Source organism: Cimex lectularius, unplaced genomic scaffold (genome assembly GCF_000648675.2).
Source record: "Cimex lectularius strain Harlan isolate CLEC.00 unplaced genomic scaffold, Clec_2.1 scaffold231, whole genome shotgun sequence".
NCBI lineage: Eukaryota > Metazoa > Arthropoda > Insecta > Hemiptera > Cimicidae > Cimex > Cimex lectularius.
In genome coordinates, this window is record NW_019392879.1 from 284,009 (window position 1) to 311,460 (window position 27,452).

At 34.6% G+C, this 27,452-nt stretch overlaps 1 protein-coding gene across 1 annotated transcript in view; it reads right to left on the reverse strand.

Moving 5' to 3' along the window:
- Nucleotides 1-27,452, reverse strand: part of LOC106673990 (glutamate receptor ionotropic, kainate 2-like) — a 282,478-nt gene that overhangs the window by 61,495 nt on the left and 193,531 nt on the right. Inside the window, exons 4-8 of the mRNA XM_024229005.1 lie at nt 9,897-10,148; nt 3,370-3,545; nt 2,047-2,100; nt 1,806-1,970; nt 1,587-1,739 (exon numbers count right to left, since the gene is read on the reverse strand). Of these exons, the coding sequence (XP_024084773.1) occupies nt 1,587-1,739; nt 1,806-1,970; nt 2,047-2,100; nt 3,370-3,545; nt 9,897-10,148 (800 nt within the window). The remainder of the gene's footprint in view (nt 1-1,586; nt 1,740-1,805; nt 1,971-2,046; nt 2,101-3,369; nt 3,546-9,896; nt 10,149-27,452) is intronic.

Here is a 27,452-nt window from a genome sequence, read left to right on the forward strand (position 1 = left end):
TTTTTATTAACTTAAAATTGGAAAATAAATTTTGCCAAGGTCAAAGTTGATTTGCTACATTAAACCAATTCCCCCTTTATCACATCGTCACCAGTTTTGTCCCACTTAGCATAAAATTCTGCATTTTGCATGGCATGTAATTAAAAATAAAATAAAAAAATAAACAATAACAGAGTATACTGCTAGAAAGCTTATTAAATTAAAGAAGTTGTTTTGAAATTTGCCAAGCTCTACAGTAAATTATCTAATGAGGTTGCAACATTAGTTTTTTTATAAATTTTAAATTTAGCAGTTTTTAAAAGATTTGTTATTTTTTACCGAAAATTCAATTGAACATTCTAGAAAGGGGGTTTAACACTTTTTTCAATGGTTTGATTTGGATTTTTCGAAAAATGTATATAAAAATATCCTATGAGTAGCGAATCTGTGTAATGATTGAACTAATCGACCTTTTCTGAAAAAGTCAAAACCTTTAAAAAAATTAATAATTTACTTAATTAAGAAAGGTTTTAAGTTAAGATAAAAAAGTCACTGTCACGAACTGGATTCGAACCCACGACCTTGAGCTAGATCCGCCGCTGCTCTACGACTTGAGCTATCGTGACTTTGATCCACTCCGACTCTAACTTCCCATCTCAACCCCACCTTTTGAATTTTCCCTCCTTTTTGTCATTTTTAAGATGGGAAGTGATTGCCCGAAGGGATCGAAGTCACAATAGCTCAAATGGTAGAGTTGCGGCGTATCAGGCCGAAGGTCATGGGTTCGAATCTCGCTCGTGACACTTTTTTATCTCAACTTAAAACCTTAATGAATTGAATGATATTAATTGGTCAAGCTGACCACGAAAAATAGTGAATAATTTACTAATGCTCCGACAGGGAAATATCGGGGCCGGCTTACAGTTTGTAAGTAGGTTCAGTAAGATTCCCGGCATTTCAAAACTGATGATGCCTCTCCATCCCTAACCACTATCCTAACTGTTGGCACTGCCATTCCATCCTTAAACTCTGATCACGTCGTAGCTCATCGACCTCTCCAGGCTATATTCCATTGAATTTGTTCGTACCAAATGTCACGGCAAATTATGTAAGCACAACGCATAACATATCACTTCTGACAATCAACAAACCTGAGATGGACAGGATTTTTCTTTTATTTGGCAAGAAGGCTCCTGAGTATCTTTTTTGCAATTTCTTTCAGTTCTGCCTGTCATGTTGTTGTTATGTGTTCATTCTTTCTTTATGAAATGTCTCCTTGTCCTCTCCGGACATCTAACTATGAATATGCTTCTTTCGTGTCCCTACATTAATTTTTTCTTTCTTCCTCAAAGGTTTCTTCTATTTTCAGTTTCTTTTTACCTCTCTTCTTACATGACTTTTCTTTATCTTTGCTTGAATTGTTCTTCAAAATATTTCTATAGACAAATTTTGTAAAACTTTTTTGCAGGCTATTTTCAGCAAATTTCCTAGAGTAATGTGAATTTGGTGGATCATGAGAAATTAGGACGATAGGAAGTTTCTCTGATATTTAGCTCTTCGCCCCCGACTTAAATTAACGTTCGAGCTAATAGCTAATCCAAACTTACGGAGTTTATATAATTAATCAGGCTGAGTCCTCCGTCCCAAGGGGTTTCGAGGGCGCAGGAGACGTTCGCCAACGACAGAGGGTGCGACTGCTCCAAAGTCTGCAGGCCTATGGCGAAGACTACGACCGAGTCGTACATAAGAGCAGGCTCCGACTGAAACGATTCGGTTTAAATTATAGCGTAAGGTTTTTTTTTAAATTAAGTCGTTTTTGTACTTACTTCGATTGTTTTCGACCTGTTGAATATGGACGGACCGTGCGGCTGGAATTTCTCCATGTCTTTAAGGACTTCCCGAACCGCCATGTCTTCCACGTCGACCATCCTGAAGGCCGTCATGTTGACAAAATTGTATTTAAAATCCTCGAGATGAAACGATTCTATATCCTTACATACAATAAAAAAAACACAAAATAAAGTCAAATATCTAAATATCAGATTAAGTAATACTTAAAAAACTTACAAAACTAGTAAAGAGGTAGTGATACTTGTAGTCATTCATTTGAAGCTGAATAACCTAAAAATTCATAAATTTTCAATAATGTTTGGAATGTGTAATATTTAGTGACCGTTATGTAATGATTTAGGGATCGTGAGATGTGGTCTGGTGTGATGTAGGTTTAAAAAACATTTCCTTTATCGTGGCAACGTTTCGGACTTTATTGAGATCATCTTCAGTAGCTAGGTTTTATAAACATTGTTTAAATTATACAAATACATAAAAGATATGACTATGAATAATTACAATGTTGAATACAAAATAGAAATGTAGTACAATTAATTAAGGTTTTTAGTAGAGATAAAAAAGTCAATGGCACGAGCGGGATTCGGACCCACGATCTTCGGCTAGATACTCCGCTGCTCTACCACTTGAGCTCTATCCACACGGACACTAACTTATCATCTCAACCACACCTTTTTGGATTTTCCCTCGTTTTCTTTCGAATCCCGCTAGTGCCATTGACTTTTCTATCTCAACTTAAAACCTTAATTAATTGTAAGATATTAATTGGTCAAGCGGACCACGGTAGCCGAGTGGTTAGCGTGAGAGACTCTCGGCTCGTAGACACCGCGGTCGTGGGTTCAATTCCCGCAGTCGCCTCTGGCCTTTTTTTCACGCTACCCTTCCCCCCAAAACGAATACGCATAACATTATTGTCTGGCATTGGCTAATATGCTGAGTACATAAAGCCATAAAAAAATTACATAGCCTAAATCAGTAACAATTTATCCTTCCTTTTGTTAATAATCCCGTCTAATATAATCCTGAAAAGATAACTAAGTACGAACAAAAAAACCATTATCCTTTTTTCTCATTGTCGGTCTCTTTCATTTCAGAGAAACCGACTCCTCATAGAAAAATGTATTTCCGTACTTACTTTCTTCCCCAATCCTTAAAAATCAAACATATATTCATAAAAAAAATTTATATCTCATTAAAACTCCCACACGGCGTAAATACTTTGATTAAACCTAAAATTTCTACTTTGTGTAAATCATTGTATAAATTCATTTTCACATCTTACATGTATTGTATAATGTAATAAACGTTTGTAAATCCCTGGCTCTGAAGATGATCTAAATAAAGCTCGAAACGTCGCACAATAAAAAAAATGTTTTTCTAAACCTACATCCCACCAGACCGCATCTCACGATCTCTAAATAATCAATCTTTGGATTGTTTTTTAATCTGTTAATAGTACCATTTTTTTTATTCGCTTGAGCAAATCAAAATATAAAGTCACCTAGTCATAGAAGACCACAATGGAGTTTCATCCTTTTTTACCTTTTTGAGAAATGAGCGGATATTTTCGGGTCGTGCGTCGACGAGGAGGTTGTGGATCTCCTTGCTTTTGACCTCTTTGAGCACCGCTCTGTAATTGCTCGGGTCCGCCTGCCTCAAATGCACTTCGACGTCCCTGTCTTCCGGAGAGCGGACTAGCTCACGCAATTTCATGAGACCTGGGGGCAGAATACGATTTAAAAACAAACAATGCGCGATTTTGTCTAAAAATAAAAACTGATTGTCGTCAACCTAAATTCACTCATAACCACACACACACATATTAACTTTGTTACCTTGAGAATAAATATAATTATAATTATACTATTTCAGATTGAAATAATGATTTTTTTTTCAAACGATAACGGAAAAATAGAGAAATTTATAAGTTAATATTTTTTATTCAAAACTTAAAATAAAAAATGGTTCGAAATATGCATTGATTCACCCAATACTTATTTAAACTAGTTCATTTCATAAAACATCTATAAAAAACATAAACACAAAACCTTATCAAAGAAGAGACTTGTAAGTTTAACTATTTTTCTTAAATGTTAATTACTTTCTCAATTAATTATACACAATGTTTTTTCGAAATGAAAATTTTTTGTCACAGGCGGGATTCGAACGCACGTCTTTCGGCAGAATAAAATCGGGTAGTCGAAATGAGAAGTTTGTGTCATGGGCGATCGGAATCACGGTAGCTCAAGTGGTAGAGCAGCGGCGTATTTAGCCGAAAGTCGTGGGTTCGAATCCCGCCTGTGACACAAATTTTTCATTTCGAAAAAATTGTGTATAATTAATTGAGTATTTATATATTTAATAGAAGCTGATAAAATTTAATGTTAATTACTTTCTTCAAATAACTAATCTTTATGTAAGGTATTGGGTGAAATGAAAAAGTAAGTAACACGAGCGTGATTCGAACCAACGACCTTCGGCTAAATACGCCGCTGCTCTACCACTTGAGCTATCCTGACTTCGATTCTTGGTAAGTTGAAATGTCGTGGTAATTCAACTGGTACAATCACCTCCCCTCCCTCCAAAACAGAGACTTTGCGTTAATATTTGATATTTTTATTTAATATTCTTGTTTTTTTTCTCATGGCTTGACTTGCTTGCATACACTGTGGCAAGATTTTTATTTCATTTTATTTTTAATTTCATAGAAAGAATTTCCTTTATTTATTTCATGTATATTATTTTGAGGGGTCACCGGCCCCAGAATACAATTATTTTTCTTCCTCTTCTCAAAACTTTCGACCTATTTCAAGGTCATCATCGGCGTCAATATTAAGTTCACATTACGAACAACATATTTGTACAATTGAAATTGTTTTTCAGAATGTGAATTGTTGATGCTTTTAAACTCGACTAAGATATGCCACTTTTTGTGAATGGTTCCAGTAGTTACAGTACAGCTTAGAGATATTGCCAATTGAAAAGTGACACGTGGTGCTGCCTAGTAGCTAAGAGTACACCTTCAGTTGTCAAGTGCCTCGGGTACAGCATAAAATCCTTCACTAAAGATGAAAAACTGACGTAACCCAAAATGTGCCACACACCGATGCTTTAAAGATCACCACAGAACTAAGATATGCCACTTTTCCTGAATGGTTCCAGTGGTTACAGTACAGGTTAGAGATATTGCCAATTGAAAAATGACACGTGGTGCTGCCTAGTAGCTAAAAGTCCACCTAATAGTTGTTATTTTTCCTGTAGCAACACACACCCGAATACATTAAAAAACTAAATACTCGAGATTTTATAATTGTTCGACTTGTCACTTTTTTTTGTAGGTGTGCGATATTGATAACAAAAACGATAAAAATACTTAAACGTCATCAGACGAAAGAAAACCCATAAAAATATGTAAAATACTCTGGATATAAATGGAAACTGAGTTCAATATATTATTGATATTGAATTTTATAGTATTTATGAAAATAAGATAGTTTCAGTATATTTTTTCATAAATTAAAAATGTTTACGATCTGGGACGGTGAAACTTCGATTCGAAACTCAAAAATAAGAAAGTTGATCCATCTCAAAATATAAGTTTCATATTATGCCTAATTTCAATTAATTAAGATTTTTAGTTCAGATAAAAAAGTCAGGATTCGAACCCACGATCTTCGCCTAGATACACCGCTGCTCTACCATTTGAACACTAACTTCCCATCTCAACCCCACCTTTTGGATTTTCCCTCCTTTTTGCCATTTTTCAAATGTCGTGTAATCGGTTTGGATTCTCGACGACAAATGAAATGGCCACGGAGAGCTTTAGAGAAGTATACTTCATTTTAAATCTTTAAATTCACTAATTTCGTGGTCCGCTTGACCAATTAATATATTACAATTAATTAAGGTTTTTAGTTGAGATAAAAAAGTCAATGGCACGAGCGGGATTCGAACCCACTATCTTCGGCTCAATACGCCGCTGCTCTACCACTTGAGCTATAGTGATTTTGATCCACTCAGACACTAACTTCCTATCTCAACCCTACCTTTTGAATTTTCCCTCCTTTTTGCCAATTTTATCTCAACTAAAAATCTTAATTAATTGAAATATATTAATTGGTCAAGCGGACCACTAAAACTAGTGAATTATGTCTAATAGTGAAATTATTTGAACAAAAAGCTTGCTTTTTTATTGAATCTAGTGACCTCTTCGAAATTCAAGTAGTTACGACTGAACCATTATTCTTAATATCGATCTATATTTAGGCTCGAATAATTCAAAATAAATTATTGTTTTCCAGAATTAATTTTAAATAGAATTTTTGTTGGTTTCAAAACGCAAGGTTTTGAGACAGAGTCGCTGGCCCTGAATATTTTAACTTTTTAGGAAAGGACACTCAAAGAACTGTTGAAAAATTTCTACATGCGCCCTCGTAAGAGTCGGAATCTAAAATGAAAAGCATCAATTATCGATGAGGAAGTGGAAGAGAATCGAAATAAGCAGGATGTCAGGGACATACAAAGAAAAAGCAGTCGAAAAGCTGATTCAAGTTTTATCTTGTGTGTAAATTTAATTATTGGTTTCGTGAAAATTATTTACGTAGATAATTTCGCTATAGACTTGTATAAACGTAAATATATTTAGATAATTTACGCTTTAGTGAGACACTGTCAGATCGTGATTTTTAAAATTTCCTTTAAAATATATTTTTTATCTAAATAAAATGTTTGGAAAAAGAACAATCTGTTATTCCAGGGAGATGATAACGTTCAGATTTATAAGTTGTCGACTCCCTGTTTTCCCCATATGAACCCAATTGAACGTGACCGGCATTAACCATGTTATTTGAACATGCATCCGTCCTGGCCGCAAATTACGAGGTCCGGTTAGTTGGACAACTTTGCTACCCCGCATTGCTTAACGAGTCCAGAGAGAAACAGGAAACAATTCGTATTAGTGAATTTATATATTGATTGAGTACGGTGTAGTGTTTGATTTTCGCATAAAAATAAATTTAACGTTCAGTTCCCTTATGATTATTGTCAAGAGTTAAAAAAATTATCTCTGCTTACTTAGAAACGGATTGACCTGTAATCTGGTCATCTATGATCATCTGCACGACTAAAACCCTTTTTTCAGTTCAGATGTAAAGATTTTTTTTTTAAATATAAAGGCATCAACCGACATAAGGATTATTTACGTGTGGCATGTCACTTTTATGGCTAGATTTCTCATTCATATTTCTGAAATGAAAATATATATATTATTATATATAAATAAAATATATACCAAATTTGCCGTTCGACAACTCTGCTTTCAGTCAATTTGAGTAAACCAGGGTCGACCCCCTGTATATATGTATAATTAATACAATATTTTCACTAGATGGTTTTAAGTGCAAGTTAAAATATTATATATTAAACTTGGTTTGTTAAATGTTAATTAACATTGTTTTCCATAAGATTGTATTAACCTCATGCACATCTTCCCGATGCCACGCAACGCTACCCTACTCTACGCTATGCGATCCCCACTTTCGAGATTTTCGTAGAGTAGCATCGAGTACAGTCAAAGATAAAGGAACAGGACCCTCATATTTTTATTTCAAACTATATGTTTAATTGTCGTTATATTAATTGCAACATACTTATTTTAATATAAACCAAATTAAGGGAGATCAAAATTCATTCGTCTTTATTTAAAAAAATTAATTTGAATGATTTGGCAGAAAATTGATCAAAACATAGGAATATCATTTATTGATAGAATGAATTGAACTAACTTATTACATGGATTTGCTCATAAAATTTAACTAGACTTTATAACACGATTTTGCTCATAAAATTTAACTAACTATTTATTTAATAGATTCGCTCGTAAAATTATATTTACAATTTACTTCATGGATTGCTCATACAATTTAACTAACAATTTATTTCATGGTTTTGCTCATAAAATTACACCATTTTTGTCGAATAGCGTCAGAATAGGACACTCATATTTTTTGGAGTTTTTTTCGAACTATGTATATGTAATTTTGTCGTGATATAAATTACAACATGCTTATTTTAATGTAAACCAAATCCAACGAGATAAAAAATTCATGGGTTTTTATAAGAATTATTTACGATGGTTATTTATATATTAAATTATGATGGTTAAGCAGAAAATTTATCGAAACACCGGAATAACTTTATTTAAAACAATTAAATTTAAGTAACAATGTATTACATGGTTTTGCTTAAAATAGTGAAACAAGAACAAAAGAGGCGTTGCTCGCTACGCTACCCGACGCAAATCCAAAGTCCAATTTTCCATAAGATTGTATTACCCCCGTGCACATCTGCCCGATGCCAGGCAACGCTACCCTACTCTACCCTTCGCGATCCCCACTTTCGAGATTTTCGTGGAGTAGAATCGAGTACAGTCGATGACAAAAGAACAGGACACTCATATTTTTATTTCAAACTATATGTATTATTGCCGTTATATTAACTACAACATACTTATTTTAATATAAACCAAATTAACCGAGATAAAAAATTGATTAGTTTTTATTAAAACAAAATAATTTTAATATTTCGGTAGAAAATTGCTCAAAACACCGGAGTACCATTTTTCATATAATGAATTTAACTAACAATTTATTACACGGTTTTGCTCATAAGATTTAACTAACAATTTATTTCATGGTTTTGCTCATAAAATTTAACTAACAATTTATTTCATGGTTTTGCTCATAAAATTTAACTAACAATTTATTTCATGGTTTTGCTCATAAAATTACACGGGTCGAGTAGCGCCAGAATAGGACACTCATATTTTTTGCAGTTTATTTCAAACTACGTATATGTAATTTTGTCGTTATATTAATAACAACATGCTTATTTTAATGTAAACCAATTTAAACGAGATCTAAAATTTATGAGTTTTTATTTAAAAAAATTAATTTTAATGTTTTGGTAGAAAATTGATCAAAAACACCAGAATACCATTTTTTCATATATTGAATTTAACTAACAATTTATTACACGGTTTTGCCCATAAAATTTAACTAACTATTTATTTCGTGGATTTCCTCATAAAATTACACTATTTTCGTCGAATAGGGTCAGAACCGGAACTCATATTTTTTGGAGTTTTTTTCGAACTATGTATATGTAATTTTGTCGTTTTATAAATTACAACATGCTTATTTTAATGTAAACGAAATCCAACGAGATAAAAAATTCATGAGGTTTTATAAGAATTATTTAATTATGATGATTAGGCAGAAAATTTATCGAAACACCGGAATACCTTTATTTAAAGCAATTAAATTTAAGTAACAATGTATTACATGGCTTTGCTCAAATTAGTGAATCAAGAACAAAAGAGGCGTGTGATCATTGTGATACACGCTGTGTGACTGTACATGGCGTCCGCTTGACGCACAGATGTGCACACCATTACCAAAACGTGGCAAGGCGTCGGGTAGCAACGGGTAGCGTCGCATAGCGTTGCATCGGGTCTGTTCCCCGCTTTAATCTTAAGCACTGGTAGCATCCAAGGTGGCTTTGGTCCTCATTTTGCACAGTGGTGGGATCTCTACATTTATGGAATGCAGTCGAGTGGGTATTCTGGCGGCAATGTGCTTCTTTCTACATTCTAAATCATCATCTATGGATTGTAAATAAACTGTTTAAAAGATGTGAAGGAATATAAAATATCTTAACACATACTTTCAAAACCAGCATTTTCTACGATAATCAAGAGGAATTTTTCCTGCATCAACATGAAGGAGCTAGATCTGAATGCTCCCAAAGCTAGGCGTAAACCTGTGCCCTGCATCGAGTCTATTATGCTTAGGATGTTTGTACTAGCTGAGTTGTTTGCATTGCACCCGTAATCTAATTTGGATGGAATTAGACATAGGCAGAGTTTAAGGGAATATTTTTTAAAATTATATGTTGCATATTTTATCTTCTTAATGTTACCCCATTAGCTAAATTTGGTCCTGATGTTTTTCTAATTTTTAGATTCTTACTTGTGAACCGTTTTTTTTTTAATTGTGTCAATTAACACTTACCATAGTCTTCTTCGTAGAGGATGGCGACTCTGGTCCAGTTGAGGTAAGCCATCACGTCCTGATAGGCGGCGTTGAGCAAGGACTGTGCTGGGTGCAGGTTGATTGACAGCTCTCGTGTCGCCGGTTCCAAGTCGACCCTGGCTTCGATGTGCGGGAGGTCGAGGGCGTCGCAGATGCTGTGTACGTGCGCTCCGAGGACGGGGTGCGAAGGGCCGAACACCGCCTGCACCCCCTCACCAACCTGTTGACAAGCTGAAACGACAAACAGGGCCTCATAAAGTCTCATCAAATAACGTACTACTTTTATTGGTGGAACAAGAAAAAACAGCTTTTACTAGAGAGAAGAAAATTTTTCGAGTGGATAAACCAAACATTTTTTATTAGGGTAAAAATTATTATTATTAGTTTGTAGGATTCATTAGGAGCGGTTAAGAATGAGGTAGTTTAGCAAAAAACCGTTTTTCATTTTTTTGCTCACGTTTCGACTTTTATTCGGGTCATCTTCGGGCATAAGGCGTGGTGTTATTCTTGTGGTGTCATATTTAGTGTGAAAGTGTTGTGAAGACAAACCCAATATGATACAATAAGAATAGCACCACACTTTATGCACTGAAGATGACCCGAATAAAAGTAGAAACGAGGGCAAAAAAATGAAAAAGGTGTTTTTTTGCACTACCTCATTCTTGACCGCTCCTTACGAATCCATAAAATTAATAAAAATAATAATAATCACGACTTCAACAAATTATGGACACGTCACTAATAAACACACACTTTTTATAATGCTTATGATGGGTTGATATAAATTCAATTAAATAACTTAAAAAGAGAGAGAAGATGGACCCCGAAAGTGATTCTGGGCCGGTTCAACATGACTTTTTTTCGTGGTACAAAATAGAAAAATATTAAGTAAGTTCTTCCCAATTGATCTTGGGAGCAAAGATGAAACTTTTAAATTTTTAATTATGTTTACACAACATATTTACAGTTTGTAAATAATTTGAAGAGGATCGGAAGGAAATGTGTGTATGTATTATTTATTGACCGACAAAGGTTAAGCGGATTTGATTAATATCTATTCATGAAAAACACCTATTTAATTTCTTTTCCGACGTTTCGACCTTTATTCTGGTCATCTTCAGGGCGTATAGTGCTAGTATTGTGGTGTCAGATGGTTTGGGTGAAAGTGTTGTGTGCTTTATATACTTTCACACAGAACCAATATGACACCACAATAATAGCACGACACTTTACGCCCTGAAGATGACCTGAGTAAAGGTCGAAACATCGGCAAATAAATGAAATAAAAGTTATTCAAAAGTATCTCATTCTTGACTGCTTAAACAAATTAGCAAAAAGAAGATACAAAATCAACATTGGTTTTGAAAAAAACAAGTAACGATACAGATAAGCAAAATATGGAAAATGACTTACATAATAATAAATGAAATTAACAGGAAAAATTAGAAAATTATAGTAATTCATTAATCCTTATTTAAGAAATGAAATCTATGCAGAAAACAAAAAGCATTATGTTATAAATTAAATTTTTAAACTAATTCATATCTGTAATTCCAGGCGTGCCGGCCATATTGGATCAGTTCTTTTCAGTTGTTTGCACCATTTAAGTAATTAACCGAAGTATTACTAAGCGATCAGAAACAGCCCAAAAGGAGTCGACGGTTTTCATCCTGGATTGAACATTCATCTAGCAAATCAGTAATATTTTCGATTGTATCTGGGTTACAGAGGGAGCAAATCCCAGAACTGCCCCGTAACCACTGAGCCCAATTCAGATGTTCGCACCGCACCTGAACACTTTTTAATTTTTTCCCCTACGTTTCGACCTTTATTCGGGTCATCTTCAGGGCATAAAATGTGGTACTACTTTTTTGGTGTCATATTGGTTGGTTGCGCAAAAACCAATCACACAAAACCAATATGACACCACAAAAGTAGTACCACATTTTATGCTCCGAAGATGACCTGAATAAAGAACGAAACGTCGGCAAAAATATGAAAAAAGTGTTTTTTCTAAACTACCTAATTCTTGACCGCTCCTCACGATTCAACAAATTATCAGACACACAATTTTTGTAATGTTGATGATGGATTGATCTGCGAGTAGGTAAACTTACGTTGAACCAGGATAGGGATTACTGGGTCTGTCTCCACACATTATTGTTTATCTTTCTTATCTAACAAGGGGAAGGACCAAGTTGATGGGTCACGGAGTCGGGTTAAACATTTTTTTGGTGATTCTACACTTCAAAATATCGGTCTCGTATAAGCCACTTCTTGTGAATAATCCACGGGTTCGATTCCCGCTCGTGACACTAATTGTTTGAACTCCACCATACTGTAGATGATTAGTCGTGATGTGAAATACACTGCGCCCTTTAAGAGATATTGATATTCCGTTCTGTGCCTATAGCACACTGCTTTCAGTGGTTGAATTCCTTCTACAGTCACTTTGTACGTCCCAAAGAATATCATCCTACGAGCAAGTGTGGCACCAAAATTTGTTAATAGGTGTGTTGGTGTCTCCTCTGCTTCTTTGAAGAATCTGCACATCTTGGGTTGTACCATTCTTCTTTAAATATCCGTTTAGTTTGCACTATCCTGTTAAGGATACTGTTAGGATTCGCCTGCTTCCTTTGATACTTTCTATTACTGCTTTTCTTCCGAAATTTGTTAAGAGGTTCTTGGATTGTGTCCAATGAGTGTGTTCCATTGTTCCCTGATTATTCAGAAATCGTGAGATGCGGTCTGGTGTGATGTAGGTTTCAGAAAAACATTTGTTTTATCGTGCCAACGTTTCGATCTTTATTGAGATCATCTTCAGGGACTGGGATTTACAAACATTGTTTAACAAATACATTTAGGATGTGGAAAAAAGGACACAACACTGAACATTATTAAAGATGGCCCAACATAACGCCACACAAAACTCTATCGAAGAACACGTTTGTAACAATGATCCGACACTGCTGTGCTAACGGATATTTTACATACGACAATCAATTTTACAAACAACTATTTTGTATAGCCATGGAACCTAGGCCCGATACAGGCAGACATAATTATGACACATCTATTAAACACAGTCATACCACAACTTCCTTTAACATTACCCTTCCTCACTAAATACGTAGATGATATATTGACAGCAGTTCCCAGAGATCAAATTCAAACTATATTACATACATTTAATAGTTTTCACCCACGCTTACAATTTACACATGAAATCGAAAACAACAAAAAAATACCATTTTTAGATACACTCGTAATAATACAACACGATGGCACATTAATCAAAGATCAAGAAACACAGATCGCTACCTCAACTTTACATCTCACCATCCTCTTCATACAATAATAAGCACGGCCAAAGGGTTACTTCTCAGAATGATTACCATAAACCATGAATCATTTCACCACAAGAACATAACGATATACAAACAGATCCTCCATAGCAATTTCTACCCTAAACACATAATTAACAGAATAATCAACAAATACAACTCAACTCTAACACCATCCACTATTACTAATAATACTACATTAAGTCTATCGAATAAAAACAAACCAGCATACATTTCCATGCCATTTATTCAAGGCCTATCATATAAATTAAACAAATTTCTCTCGTCCGATAACTTCAAAAACTTTTCAAAAATTATAAAACAATTCAAACACTTTGTTCCAAAATTAAAGATCCCACACCAATAACAAATAAATCTGACGAAATCTACAAAATCAACGGTTTAAACTGTCCGGCAACTTACATCGGTCTTACATCCCAATATCTGGACTAGAAAGTAAAGCAACACATCTACGATTGCAAAAAACCTAAGCAAAATCCTACAGCACTCGCTACCCACCATCTTGAACACAAACACAATTTCGACTTCAAAAATCCAAAAATATTACATACAGAACAAAACAAACATAAACGTAATTTCTTAGAAACTATATCAACCGAGATAAACACAGCATCAATTACAGAACAGATACATGTAAACTCAGTCGCAGCCACGCCAATATCATTAATCACATTCAATACAGATAACATACCTATATCGTCACACTACATTCCACACAACAAATATTTTTCACATACTCTAATTTCCCAACAATTCAGCTTTCCTTTTCCTATTTATCCCTTTCTATATAATCCTGAAAGGATAATCTGGCCGAACCATTACCAACACATTTTTTCCCTTCGTCGACTCTTTTCACCTCAAAGAAGCCGACGCCTTATACAAAAATGTCTTTTCTATACCGACATCCTTTCCCACCCCTTCAAAATCCAACTTATATAAACACAAAATAGCAAAATCTCACTGGCACCCTCGACACGACACGCAAGAATGGCACAATTACACAGAAAACAAACAATTTGAGTGAGTAGAAATACTTTGATTGAATATATAAAATATATTTTGCACTGTATAAATTCACTTTTTTCCACATCCTACATGGATTTGTTAAATTTAAACAATGTTTGTAAATCCGAGGCCCTGAAGATGATCTCAATAAAGATCGTAAAGTTGGCACGATAAAGAAAATATTTTTCTGAAACCTACATCACACCAGACCGCATCTCACGATTTCTAAATAAATTACCTGTATTCTAACGTCTAACAGCCTACAACTTTATTGGATAGGGGATATATCTATTATGAATGAGAGTATAAGGACAGGTCAGATAATACCAAAAGAAATGTATTGGTCTGATTAATTAATGCCTATTTAAAAATGAAAAATACGTGTAAACAAAAAACAGCTGTTAAAGTGATGGCTGCCATCTTGGTTACGTTCGCCCGAACGGATAGCCATGTGACTTCATTTTCAACCTAACATGGCCCTTGCCTGTTAGATTGAGCAATGTTAACTAGCCGATTCTTACCAGTCTACGTCTTTATTTTTCTCGATATAACACGACCTAACAGAGTAAACAGGGTTAACACAAAGATCGTGAATACCCCTAAAATACTGCTAGACCTTGTTACGCTGCTCCACGTACGTTGGCGGTAGCCCAGTCACCACACATTGTTCCCTGATTTTCTTTTTATCCTTCTGTCTGAGGTACTCATCGATAGTGTGGGATCCTATGCCACAGAAAAGTTAGGGTCATATCAGCAATATAGCAGCCCCTTTTCGTTCAAGGTTGTCCGCTATCTGGTTGCCTTCTACTCCCACGTGTCCTTGGACCCAGCAGAGGCTGGTTTTCTTCTTTGTACCTAATATTTTTCTTCAAATTCTTCATAACCGACAACTCTTGCCCAGAAAACACACTCAGAGACCTCAACACAATACACAAAAACATTACGTTCATCATAAAAAACAACAACAACAGCATCGTCTTCTTGGACTTAACACTCACCAGAACCAATAACGAAATCGATTTCAAAATATACAGAAAACCCACTGCAACAGACAAAATAATAAATGCACAATCCAACCATCCACACCAACACAAACTTTCAGCACTGCGACACATGATACATAGACAAGAAACAATCCCACTCAACACCGAAAACTACAAACAATAACGAACATTGTAATAAAAAACGGCTACCAAACAAACACCATACAGAATCTTCTAAAAAACAAAACAACGAAAAAACGAAACACAAATCAACAACAAATGGACAACATTCACAGACACAGGAAAAGAAACCTACAAACTAACGAATCTGTTCAAACTCGGACCGAAAACAGAACTAAGGACCAACAATAACACAGATAAACTTCTTAAAAGAAACATAGACACAACTAACCCACTACACAGCAACTGTGTTTATAGCATCACATGTCAATGCGGATACACACATTGGACAGACTGGAAGGAAATTAAGAGATTGATTCACAGAACATCTTAGATGCTTCAAAGACAATGACGGAAAATAAAATTACGCCACTACAACCACGAACCAAACACAATAGAAACAAGCACGACATTAATACACAACGCACAAAAAGGACGAAAACTAAACATACTGGACAACCTCGAAATATACAAACAAATAACACTTAAAGACGGAGAACTTATAAACGCAGAAACAAATTCACATTCATAAACCACCTTTACAACATTAAAAACACTTCATAACAAAAAAGGAAAACGTTCAGAAGAACAAACCATCGTAACCAACACCAGAAAAAGAAACCAACAACACAAAAATAATAACTGACAATGGAAATAACCGCCACTGAGACCGACCAATGAGCACGAAGACCACGCCCCCTAACGCAACGCCCCCAGCGACAAGCGACGGACGCAATACCATATAAACCTTACTCAGACAAAATGACAGTTTTTCACTGAAGATGGCGTAATGCCGAAAAGCGTTTGAATAACTCAAACAAAAAAAACCGCGAGTGTAGACAGACCCAGTATGCCAGTTCATCATAAATTCACACATCCTTTTAATGTCGTCCCTAGTAGCCATTTCATGGTCCATTATTTTGTTGCTATCTCTCCATTTTAGTTTTATTCCTGTTGGAGGAACTCATTGATAGTGTGGGTTCCTATGCCACAGAAAGGTTAGGGGCATGTCAGCAATATAGCAGCCCATTTTCGTTCAAGGGTGTCCGCTTTCTGGTTGCCTTCTACTCCCACGTATCCTTGAACCTAGCAGAGGCTGGTTTTTTTTTCTACATATGTATATGTTGGTTTTGTAGTTCAACACCATCTTTGAATTAATGATGTTCGAGCTTAGTGCTTTGTTGCCTGCTTGGCTATCTGTTCTAGTGTGGTTCTTGTTTTTGCACCATTTATGCAAGTTGAATTGAGTACATCTCTCGATTGGTTTGCAAGTAATAATTAAAGTAAGTTAATAGTTTTTAAATATATTTGCCTGTTTTTCCTGTACATTCACAACAAATCACAAAAATGGCGATAATTTGAAATGAATTCATAAAACCAAACAAGAAGAGGTTCAAAGATTACAATAAAAAAATTATGTTGTAACATGATAATTTAACTTTGCCTATTAAATATGTTAATTAAAAAGAAATATTTGTTATTGCGACCCTACATTAAAAGAGTAAACATTTGTACAAAGAGGGCCGATAAAAAGAGAAATATTGCGAGTTCATTTTTAACGGTTCTGTTTCCAAAAAGGCGCACCGTTTAATTTGCCGTGGGAAATGATTAATTGCATTGTAAAATTGAGGAAAAAGGAACCGAGGGAATATTCATCGAGTGTTCACCGATGGTCGGGCAAAGGAGGTGGGGTCCGCCTCGTTTCGACCACCTGTTTGAACGTTTTAATAGTCGATTGGCACGGTAACACGACCCGAGGGAAACCGAGCATGTGGAACGAGGAGTTTTCAGCGAACCGATTCTTCGTGTAATCCGAGGACGGTAATTCGCGGTACATTTTAGACGGAATCTTCCGTTTTTAGACGTTGGAAACGTGCCCTTAAGAGAAGGAGATAGACTTGTCGGCTCCCACCGGCATTCACTACAGATGTTTTTCGCGTTTCGCCCCGGCAGATTTTTGATAAGTCCCGGCCTTATTTATTGCCAGGACTATCTGCGGAGATGGCGAGGCGCTGGGACAGCTACTTCCGCTCGTATTGCCCTTTGGGACCTTCCGGAGAAAAAAATTGCCTTCGATATCTTTCGACATCTCTTCTGGGAAAATTATTTACAAATGCTGTCGACCGTTCTGATATCACCCTGAAATGGCCTTTATAAAGCGGAAAAACCAGCAATCTCTATGCCATAAAAAAATGGTTTTACTTGTGACAATACTGAGTAGTATCATTCAACCATTTACTAAGAAAAATCGAATCAATTTAATTTATTTATATCAAAATATTTATCTTTTTAATCTCCACTTTAAACTTTGTTTCCATACATTAACAATTTACTATTTTTCGTGGTCCACTTGACCAATTAATATCGTGCTTTTTTTTTTTATCTCAACATACAACCTTAATTAATTGAATTAACAACAATGCTAAACACCTAGTTGAAGCAATTTTTTGACTGGGTTATTTTCTTCACTTTGGAGTCCTATGGATTCAAGTTATGTTGTCTGACTTGCTAATAGTTTATCCGGAAAATTTTTCTTCTTTAATAAAATATAAAATTCATCTCAGGGGTATGACACCTATGTCTTCATCTCTCAAAAACATTTTTCTAAGTACCATAAAGATTTTCCAGCTTAGAGACTTTGGATATACTTTTCTTTTTTAGACTTAGTCATTGGTCATCTTGTAAGAATCCCAATTTGTCAAGTGTTCTTTTGCGAGAACATTTCGTACAAATACAATTTTTAGGAATCTGCACTATAAAAACTTCATAAGCTTTTCAAAGTTTTTAACTTTTACGTAGATGCATTTCGAGGCTCTTTCTGTCTCCTCTGTACATTTTTATTTTGAGTGGAAACAGACGACTGGCTTTTTTCTCGACGATAAGTGTAAATCTCTCAGAAAGAGAAATGAGATATCAGCGGTTAACCTTTCCGAAAGATACTCTACGATTTTTAGATAGATATCCTGACGGACAGGAGAAGGGAGATTTGTGCCACGCTATTATTTTTATTTATTTATGTTTTTGCTAGGATTTGCAATAACCGAGGTCATATCAACCCTCAGCGTGCCGGTGTTTTAAAAAAAGCCGCTGGATTCGAACCCGGGACTTTTACCTTACAGTGATGAGCGCTATTTTTTGCCAATGGCTAAACCGTTGCGGCCACCGACGCCACTCGCACTATTGTTCTTTATTTTTTGTGTTTTTGGGAGCAAGTTATAATTTGCTTTTTCTTCAACGTATAAAAAAATGCAGAACAAGTGTTAAAACGTTTTGAAAATGTAAGGTAAAAAGGTTCAAAACTTGAAAAGAGAGTTTTATAATGTCGTGGACAGTTAAACCTTGGATTAAGCCGGTTTAACCAGCGTTAGGGAGCATTTTTCTCATTAAATTAAAAAAAAGGGTTAAAAAGACGGATGAAACAGGGCAGATAACTAGGGGCCCATTTAGCAATTAAAGAGAGTTATCAGGAAGAGTGAACCATCCTGAGCCTTGGAACAAGATGTTCTCCCTTTAAAACCCAACGTTCCCGTTCTACTGGAGGGATTATAGAATTGGACACTTCTTCCACATTGTCCACTTTTTTTCCATCGGGACTTTCCTTCTATTTTTCTTTTCTTGTGACAGAAAATCAGGTCGACCCTGGATAAACGCAATCCGGTTTTACCGTTCTTTTATGTAGTTGTTTTTTTGTTGTTCTCTTCGCAGGTTTTTATCCTTTTGTCCGACAGTATAGTTTATTACGTCGCTCTTCATTTGCTGGACAAGCTCGGGTGAAACGGCTTAAAAAGTTCTTCCGATAAGTCCTCACTCTCGTCTTTTTTACCCTATCCCCAGCCTGGTATTGTCAACAAAAAAAATCACAAACAATATTTTTGAGTCAATAACAGAACATCAAATTTTCTTGATCTAACCAAAAACAAAAGCAACAAAAAACAGTCATACGCGTGAATAAAAAAAAAAAAAAAAAAAATTTTATACAAAACACTATGTCTATTGGAAGAAATTAGAAAGAAAGCACTCTTCCATTCTATAAGCTTTCGAGGAATTTGGCATTCTTTTCATATCATTTTATATACAATGTTAAACATAATAACTCCTGTCATTTATTAAAATAATTAAACCCAGAAATCTATCTTTCCTTACAGAAATTTTTACAACTGTAGGCCGAAATACTAGGGGCTACTTCCAGGGGCAATGCTAAGACTGTTTAATTTATCACTATACCCGGCGTAATAAAAAATGTAAAAATGACCTAGTTTTGTTCTGGATCGTTAGAAAACTCAAGCACTCTTGGGTAATAGCCACCTATTTATATAGGCAACAGATAAAATCTGTACAACTGTAGGCAGGAATACTAGGGGCTAGCCGAAGGAGTAATACTAAGACTGATTATTTTATCCCTATACTCGGCGTAATCCAAACTGTAACAATGATCTAGTTTTTTTCTGTATCGTTAGAAAACTCAACTTGGTAAAACCCACCTATTTTTATAGACAAATGATAAAATCTGTACAATTGTAGGCGGGAATACTAGGGGCTACTTCGAGGAGAAATGCTAAGCCTCATTATTTTATCACTATACTCGGCGTAATCAAAAATGTAAAAATGACTTAGTTTTCTTCTGGATCGTTAGAAAACTCAAGCACTCTTGGGTAAAACCCACCTATTTTTTATGGGCAACAGATAAAATCTGTACAACTGTAGGCAGGAAGACTAGGGGCTAGCCGAAGGAGCAATTCTAAGACTGATTATTTTATCTCTATACCCGGCGTAACAAAAATGTAACAATGATCTAGTTTTGTTCTGGATCGTTAGAAAACTCGACCACCCTTGGTAAAACCCACCTATTTTTATGGGCAAATGATAAAATCTGTACAACTTTAGGCAGGAATACTAGGGACATCCCGGAGGAGCAATGCTAAGCCTGATTATTTTATCCCTATACCCGGCGTAATCAAAAATGTAAAAATGACCTAGCTTTTTTCTGGTTCGTTAGAAAACTCAATCACCCTTGGTAAAACTCACCTATTTTTTATGGGCAAAAGAATTTGTTTTGATAATTTTACCCGCAAAATGTGTGGTATTTGTTATAACCAGAAAAACCTGGTTTTACTTCCGTCAGTATTTCAGCAATGAGGTTTGTTTTTGATTGAGAATTTTTTTATTGTAACTAGCGCTTATACTGTCGGAAATTGTGAACAAGCGCTCAATGTTATTAGGTGTGCGGCTAATAGTGAAATATAGAATCCATCTTCAAATGTTTAATGACATACGAAGCAACAAGTAAATATCGACCCGTCGCTCGTCATCTTCAAAAGTTTGAAGTGACAATTAATGACATCCACAAACGCTCCAACGCCTCGATGGCTTGTGGCATCCTCAATCTTAAAGGTTAATGATTATGGGACAGTTTATTGTTTTTATTACGTCTTTTTGGTATTTTTGTGCTGGATCTATTTCGATCTTTGTTTGATTTGACAACGAAAAGTCATTGATCATGACGGCCCCTGGCGACACAGATGGACCCAAAAACATACTCTAAGCTAGTGTTTGTGATTTACACCTCACTGAAGATGGCGCAATGCCGAAACGCGTTTGAATAATCCAACAAACCCAATAAGTCACCCTATGCCTCAATCTACCACATATACAAATCTGAACTGAATATTCCATCGAAACGATGAGAGCATATAATACAATGCACACCCTGCCTCTTTACAGGGAATGATCACGTCTTTACAACAGTACTGCCTCAGATGGAACTTAAGAATAAATCTAAGATTATGGTGTTCAGAAATGGGGGTAGACTTACGAATAGTGAGAGGTGGTATTTAGAAACTGAGGAGATAGAGGTGGTAAATGAGTATAGGTATTTGGGAATCCGACTCACGCCGGCATTGTCAATGAACAAACATGTTACGGATGCGGTGGATAGAGCAAGGATGGGACTAAATTCTATCTGGAGACCCCTTATAGACAACGGCGATATTGCGTACCCGACTAAGCTAAAAATGTTTAACACAGTCAGCAGGTCTATTTTATGCTACGGCGCTCAGGTTTGGGGAGGAGAGATGTTTGGACAGGGTTTCTACGGTTCTTCATCAGGAGGCTGTTCAGGCTGCCTCAGTACGCCCCCACAGCCTTCCTCTATGCTGAGACGGGTCTCCTGCCAATCTTTCTCTACACTGTGAAACTTCACTTCGACTACATAATAAGAATTTTATCCCTACCAGACAGTAGACTCCCGAAGATCCTAGCCAAGCAGATTGTATATAAAGAAATGTATTGGTTTAAGGAAATAAAAAGGCATATCATGCAATTTAATTTGGACTTGTCCTTAGACCGGAACAATATCGACAGAGGTGAACTGTGGAGGGTTGCTTTGAGACCAGTTAGACGGTCTATTTGTGACAATGTAAAGAGACAATATTAAACAGCTTTGGTCAATTCAGACAGTTATCACTCCATAGAGAGCTTCTTTTCAAATACCCAAATTATCTAACGGATCTCTCGCTACATTTAGATAGCTTTCGGTGGATAATTACGTGTCGGGGGGATCTGTTTAACTTAAATTACAAACATTTCAAGCAGCAGGATATTAACTGTGAACTTTGTAGTGGTACAGAGCGGGAGGATTTGTTCCATTTCTTGGCAACTTGCCCTGCACTGACCGCTGTCAGGAAACACTATTTTGGTAGGGAAACTCTGTCTAGTGAGATTCTGCTAGAATATATTAATAGCAAGTATTGGGCTGTCTTGGTAAATTTCTGCAAAGAGGCTTAATCTCCTAGAGCCAGAATCAGAGGCACCTGGTGAGGGTGGAGGCGGCTTCTTTTGTCGGATTCCCCTGAATAGGTGAAAAGCTCATCTTCGACCCGAATATTATATTTTAAACACGTATTATTTGTTTTGTTTTTACTATTATCTCTTGTGGTAGATAATGTACTGCATTATTATTTATTTTTACTTTTATTATTCCCATTTACTTTACTTTAGTTTATTTTATTATTGAGTTATGTGCACTATAGGTAATCATAAATAAGAGATGTATATATTTGCAACCATATTTCAGCTATTATTATATAATTATGTTCTATTATTACATTACTGAAATTTTTGAAGAAAGTATGTATTCCTTTTGTAAATATTAATTGTAATTACGTGTAAATAAGAGAGATTTTAGTTATATAAGTTTATGTGCTAGACTTCCTCAGACGGTTTTAAACCATGAGGAACGTCTTTCTTGCTCTGTAATATATACTGCCGATCTGTAAACTCTGTATATAAATTAAACAATAAAGACATATTAGTAGTAGTAGTAAAATCCAATGAATCTTAAATTGACCGAGGGTAAACTGCATAACGTAGGAAAACTCAATAAACATCTGAACCGACCAAACATCGAATGGAGTTGACATATTTACAAGACTTGTTGTAATTAAATACACTAATTTCAAGGTCCGCTTGACCAATTAAAATATTACAATTAATTAAGGGTTTTAGTTGAGATAAAAAAGTCAATGGCAGGAGCGGGATAAAAATTGTATTGAAAACTTAAATATATATTTAATTAATTAAGGTTTTATGTTGAGATAAAAAAGACAGTGTCCTAAGCGGGATTTGCACCACGATCTTCGGCTAGATGCGCCGCTGCTCTACCACTTGAGACACTAACTTCCCATCCCAACCCCACCTTTTGAATTTGCCCTCCTTTTTGGCAAATTAATATTTAAAAAAGTATGGATTGAGTGGAAGGTTGGTGTCCGAGTGGATCGAGGTCACGATAGCTCAAGTGGACGAGCAGCGGCGTATCAAGCCGAAGATCGTGGGTTCGTATCCCGCTCGTGGCACTGAGTTTTTTATCTCAACTAAAACCCTTAATTAATTGTAACTTGTTGGAATATTGTTAACGTATAATATTTGAGTTATTTTTTACAAACTTATATCGCCTTCCATCAAATCGGTCTATCCGTCCAAAGGAATCCCTGCACCTACTACGAATTAAAATATCCAAATTTCTGGAGCCATGATACTACTAAATATTCGATAAACCTAATTAAAGATGCTACAATAGGGATAATTGGAATATTCTTCCATACATTAATCCATACATGTTTTGCGGCCATGTTTGACCATATTAATTATATCAATTAATTATTGAACACACAATTATTGAGAAATCCTAACAGTAAAAAACCTAAACTTATTTTACTCGAAATATAGAAATACCATAAATAAAATGATAAGAAAAGCTATGTATAAAGGCAAACTTGAATCATTGACATTTTGTTCGTAAAGATTCCTGGGAATTAATTAGAGAAGTAACAGATGACAAAAGAAAATTCAATGATTTGCTGGTCCAATAAATCAGAAAATTATAACAGAAAAGATTGAAGTAGCAAACTACTTTAACGATTTTTTGTCAATGTTGGTCCGTATATAAAACCTAATTACTGCTAAATCAATTCACCTAAAATCAAATAATATAATCGATAGAATATCTTATTCAATCTTTTTTATATTGCGTGGTGGTTAGTGACCGTTAATCGATAATTATTCAGAAATCGTGAGATGCGGTCTGGTGTGATGTAGGCTTCAGAAAAACATTTTCTTTATTGTGCCAACGTTTCGATCTTTTTTGAGATCATCTTCAGGGCTCAAAGTGTTTGTCTTCTGTGTAATTGTGCCATTCTTTCGTGTTGTGTTGAGAGTGCCATTTTGTATATTAAAATGCTCTTGGTCAAAACGAATATCCTAAGTAGAACGTCTGTCTACCTATGTTAAATGGACCAAAAGATAAAAACACCTTCTTTGAGTATAATTGATCAAATTTAGTATTAAAAATTTATTTTCTTCCATAATCTGTCTTCCTCTAATCCATATTTATATTTTATCTTTTAAACTTGGACAATTCCTCAATTGTCAATTCATGAAGTATTGCTTGAAAAACTTTTCAATATTGGTATCAAAGGATCAATTTGTAATTTAATTAAATTTTATTTCCTAAATAGGTTTCAACAAACAAAAATAAGTCAACCATTATCAATCCATGTCCGAGTGGATCGAGGTCACGATAGCTCAAGTCGTAGAGCAGCGGCGTATCTAGCCGAAGATCGTGGGTTCGAATCCCGCTCGTGCCATTGACTTTTTTTATCTCAACTAAAAACCTTAATTAATTGTAATATATTAATTGGTCAAGCGTACCACGAAATTAGTGAATTTAACCAATATGTTTATTTCGCGTTAGCCAAATCGTTCATAACACATGGTATCTTAGTTTGGGGTGGTACCACAAAATCTACAATTTCTCTAATAATTATTGTTCACAATTCATTAAACAATTATTGCTAAATAAACATAGAAAATACAAAACAAAACAACTCTACATGTATTAAAAGTCAAACAATTATTTTTGATTTCAAGCATTTTTCAGTCCAATGAAACTTTTTTAAAAATCAAATGAAACTTTTTTTCAACCAAATGAAACTTTTTTTTAATCAAATGAAACCTTTTTTCAACCAAATGAAACTTTTTTCAGTCCAATGAAACTTTTATTCATACAAATGAAACTTTTTTTCAACCAAATGAAACTTTTTTTTCAACCAAATGAAACTTTTTTTCAACCAAATGAAACTTTTTTCAATCAAATGAAACCTTTTTTCAACCAAATGAAACATTTTTTCAGTCCAGTGAAACTTTTTTTCATACAAATGAAACGTTTTTCAATCAAATCAAACCTTTTTTCAACCAAATGAAACTTTTTTTCAATCAAATAAAATTTTTTTAAGTCCAATGAAACTTTTTTCATACAAATGAAACTTTTTTCAATCAAATGAACTTTTTTTCAACCAAATGAAATTTTTTTCTACCAAATAAAACTTTTTTTCAATCAAATGAAACCTTTTTTCAACCAAACGAAACATTTTTCTGCCCTATGAAACTTTTTTTCATACAAATGAAACTTTTTTTCAACCAAATGAAACTTTTTTTCATACAAATGAAACTTTTTTCAATCAAATGAAACCTTTTTTCACCAAATGAAACGTTTTTTCAACCAAATGAAACGTTTTTTCAAGCAAATGAAACCTAAAACCTAATGATAATAATTATGTAGAGGAATTAATAAATGACATTATGGTAATAACAATAATTTTTACGATGATTGAATATTAATATTGGAATAATTTACGATTCATTTCAATAATTCAACAAATTCAATATTGGAAGATTATATATAACGGATGATTATAAATATTCATGTGTTCAAATTTATAAGCATAAACATTTACACATTGCGGGCTATCATTACACTACAAAAACAAATGCGATAATAAAATTTATTGTTCTTAAAGTAAACACTTCTATGCATTATAAGAATGCATATAGTTTAGGATTAAGGTTCATATATATATCAAAACAAAATTAATAAAAATTCATTCCCCTCTTATTATCAGTTTAAATTTGTTTTAAACTAAAATAATTAAAGAAATTTTTTTCAAAGAAACATACTATTTAATAATTATTTTAAAAATTACATAAAAATCAATAATCAAATAAATTTAATGTATACTGCTACCTTTAATTTGTATAAATCTGTTGTTTTTTTATGTGTGTATTTTTGTAATGTATAAAACTACTTGTGAGTTCACAACTCCTTCTGTCAGGACAAAAGTTACTGAGAGCAGGTGGTTCATTTTTCATTATTTTGTTTAACAGTAACATTTTTTCAGAATAATGTATTCAATGTACAGCAAATAATTTTTTTCCATGTCTTATTCTTATCATCTCAGGTCTTGGTTGAGATGTTGGTTCGAATTCCGCTCGTGACAACAACTTTTTATTCTCAACCAAGACCTTAGATAAAAAGAATAATTAATTATGTCATATTTTGATACATATTTGTTCATATTTTTCATATTGTAAATTAAAACTTTTGGATTTTTGATCCGGTCATTTAGCTATAAACGTCGAGTGTTTTTAGAAGCCTATCGCTCAGGATACTTTTTTTATGTTTTTTTAATCCTCTTTTTCTGATAGAGTTCAGCAGCAGTTTTGACTCGCTCAAGATTGATAGAGGAACTTAACGGCGATGGAAGTTTAATCGTTCTTAGTGAGAGATCAAGGACAAAATAATTGTTTTCTAGCTAAGGGGCTTTCCTATTACCCTAAGGAAATTAAATTGCGTTCTGGCCTACGGCGCAGTAAAATGGAGATTGAAATGGAAAATTCGAGCCGGGACCAAGCGCCGAAGCAAAAAATATCTCTCAAAGGATAATTCGACCTAATCGAATATATAGCCGGAAGAAGGGTTGTTAGAAACAAAACGGATCAAAGGTCTTCAAATATTTCAATACTTACAAATTAAAGTTATTTAAAGTTTAGAACAATATTTTTTCAATATACAAATTTATAGCTTTTTATTTATCTCACTGCTGCCCTATTGCACTTCCCCAGGCTGTTCTGGAGTCCATCTTTCTGCGTACTTGCCCGTTCAAATACCACTTTACATCATTGAAAATTACTCTTATTTATTTACAGGTTATACCCAGCTACAAAAATTCCCAATGTTTACAGATGAGGTCTGGAAGCTTAAAAAATGTGTTAATTTTATGTTTAAAAAAATTATTTACTATTCGGAAATCGTGAGATGCGATCTGGTGTGACGTAGGTTTTGGAAAAACATTTTCTTTATCGTGCCAACGTTTCGATCTTTATTGAAATCATCTTCCGAACTCAAAGTGTTTGTTTGCGTAATTGTGTCATTCTTGTGTGTCGTGTTGAGAGTGAAAGTTATTTACATTCACTAGTTTTCGTGGTCCGCTTGACCAATTAATATCTTTTAATTAATTAAGGTTTTTAGTTGAGATAAAAAAGTCACTGACACAAGCGGGATTCAAAAAATGGCAAAAAGGAAGGAAAATTCAAAAGGTGGGGTTGAGATGGGAAGTTAGTGTCCGAGTGGATCGAGGTCACGATAGCTCAAGTGGTAGAGCAGCGGCGTA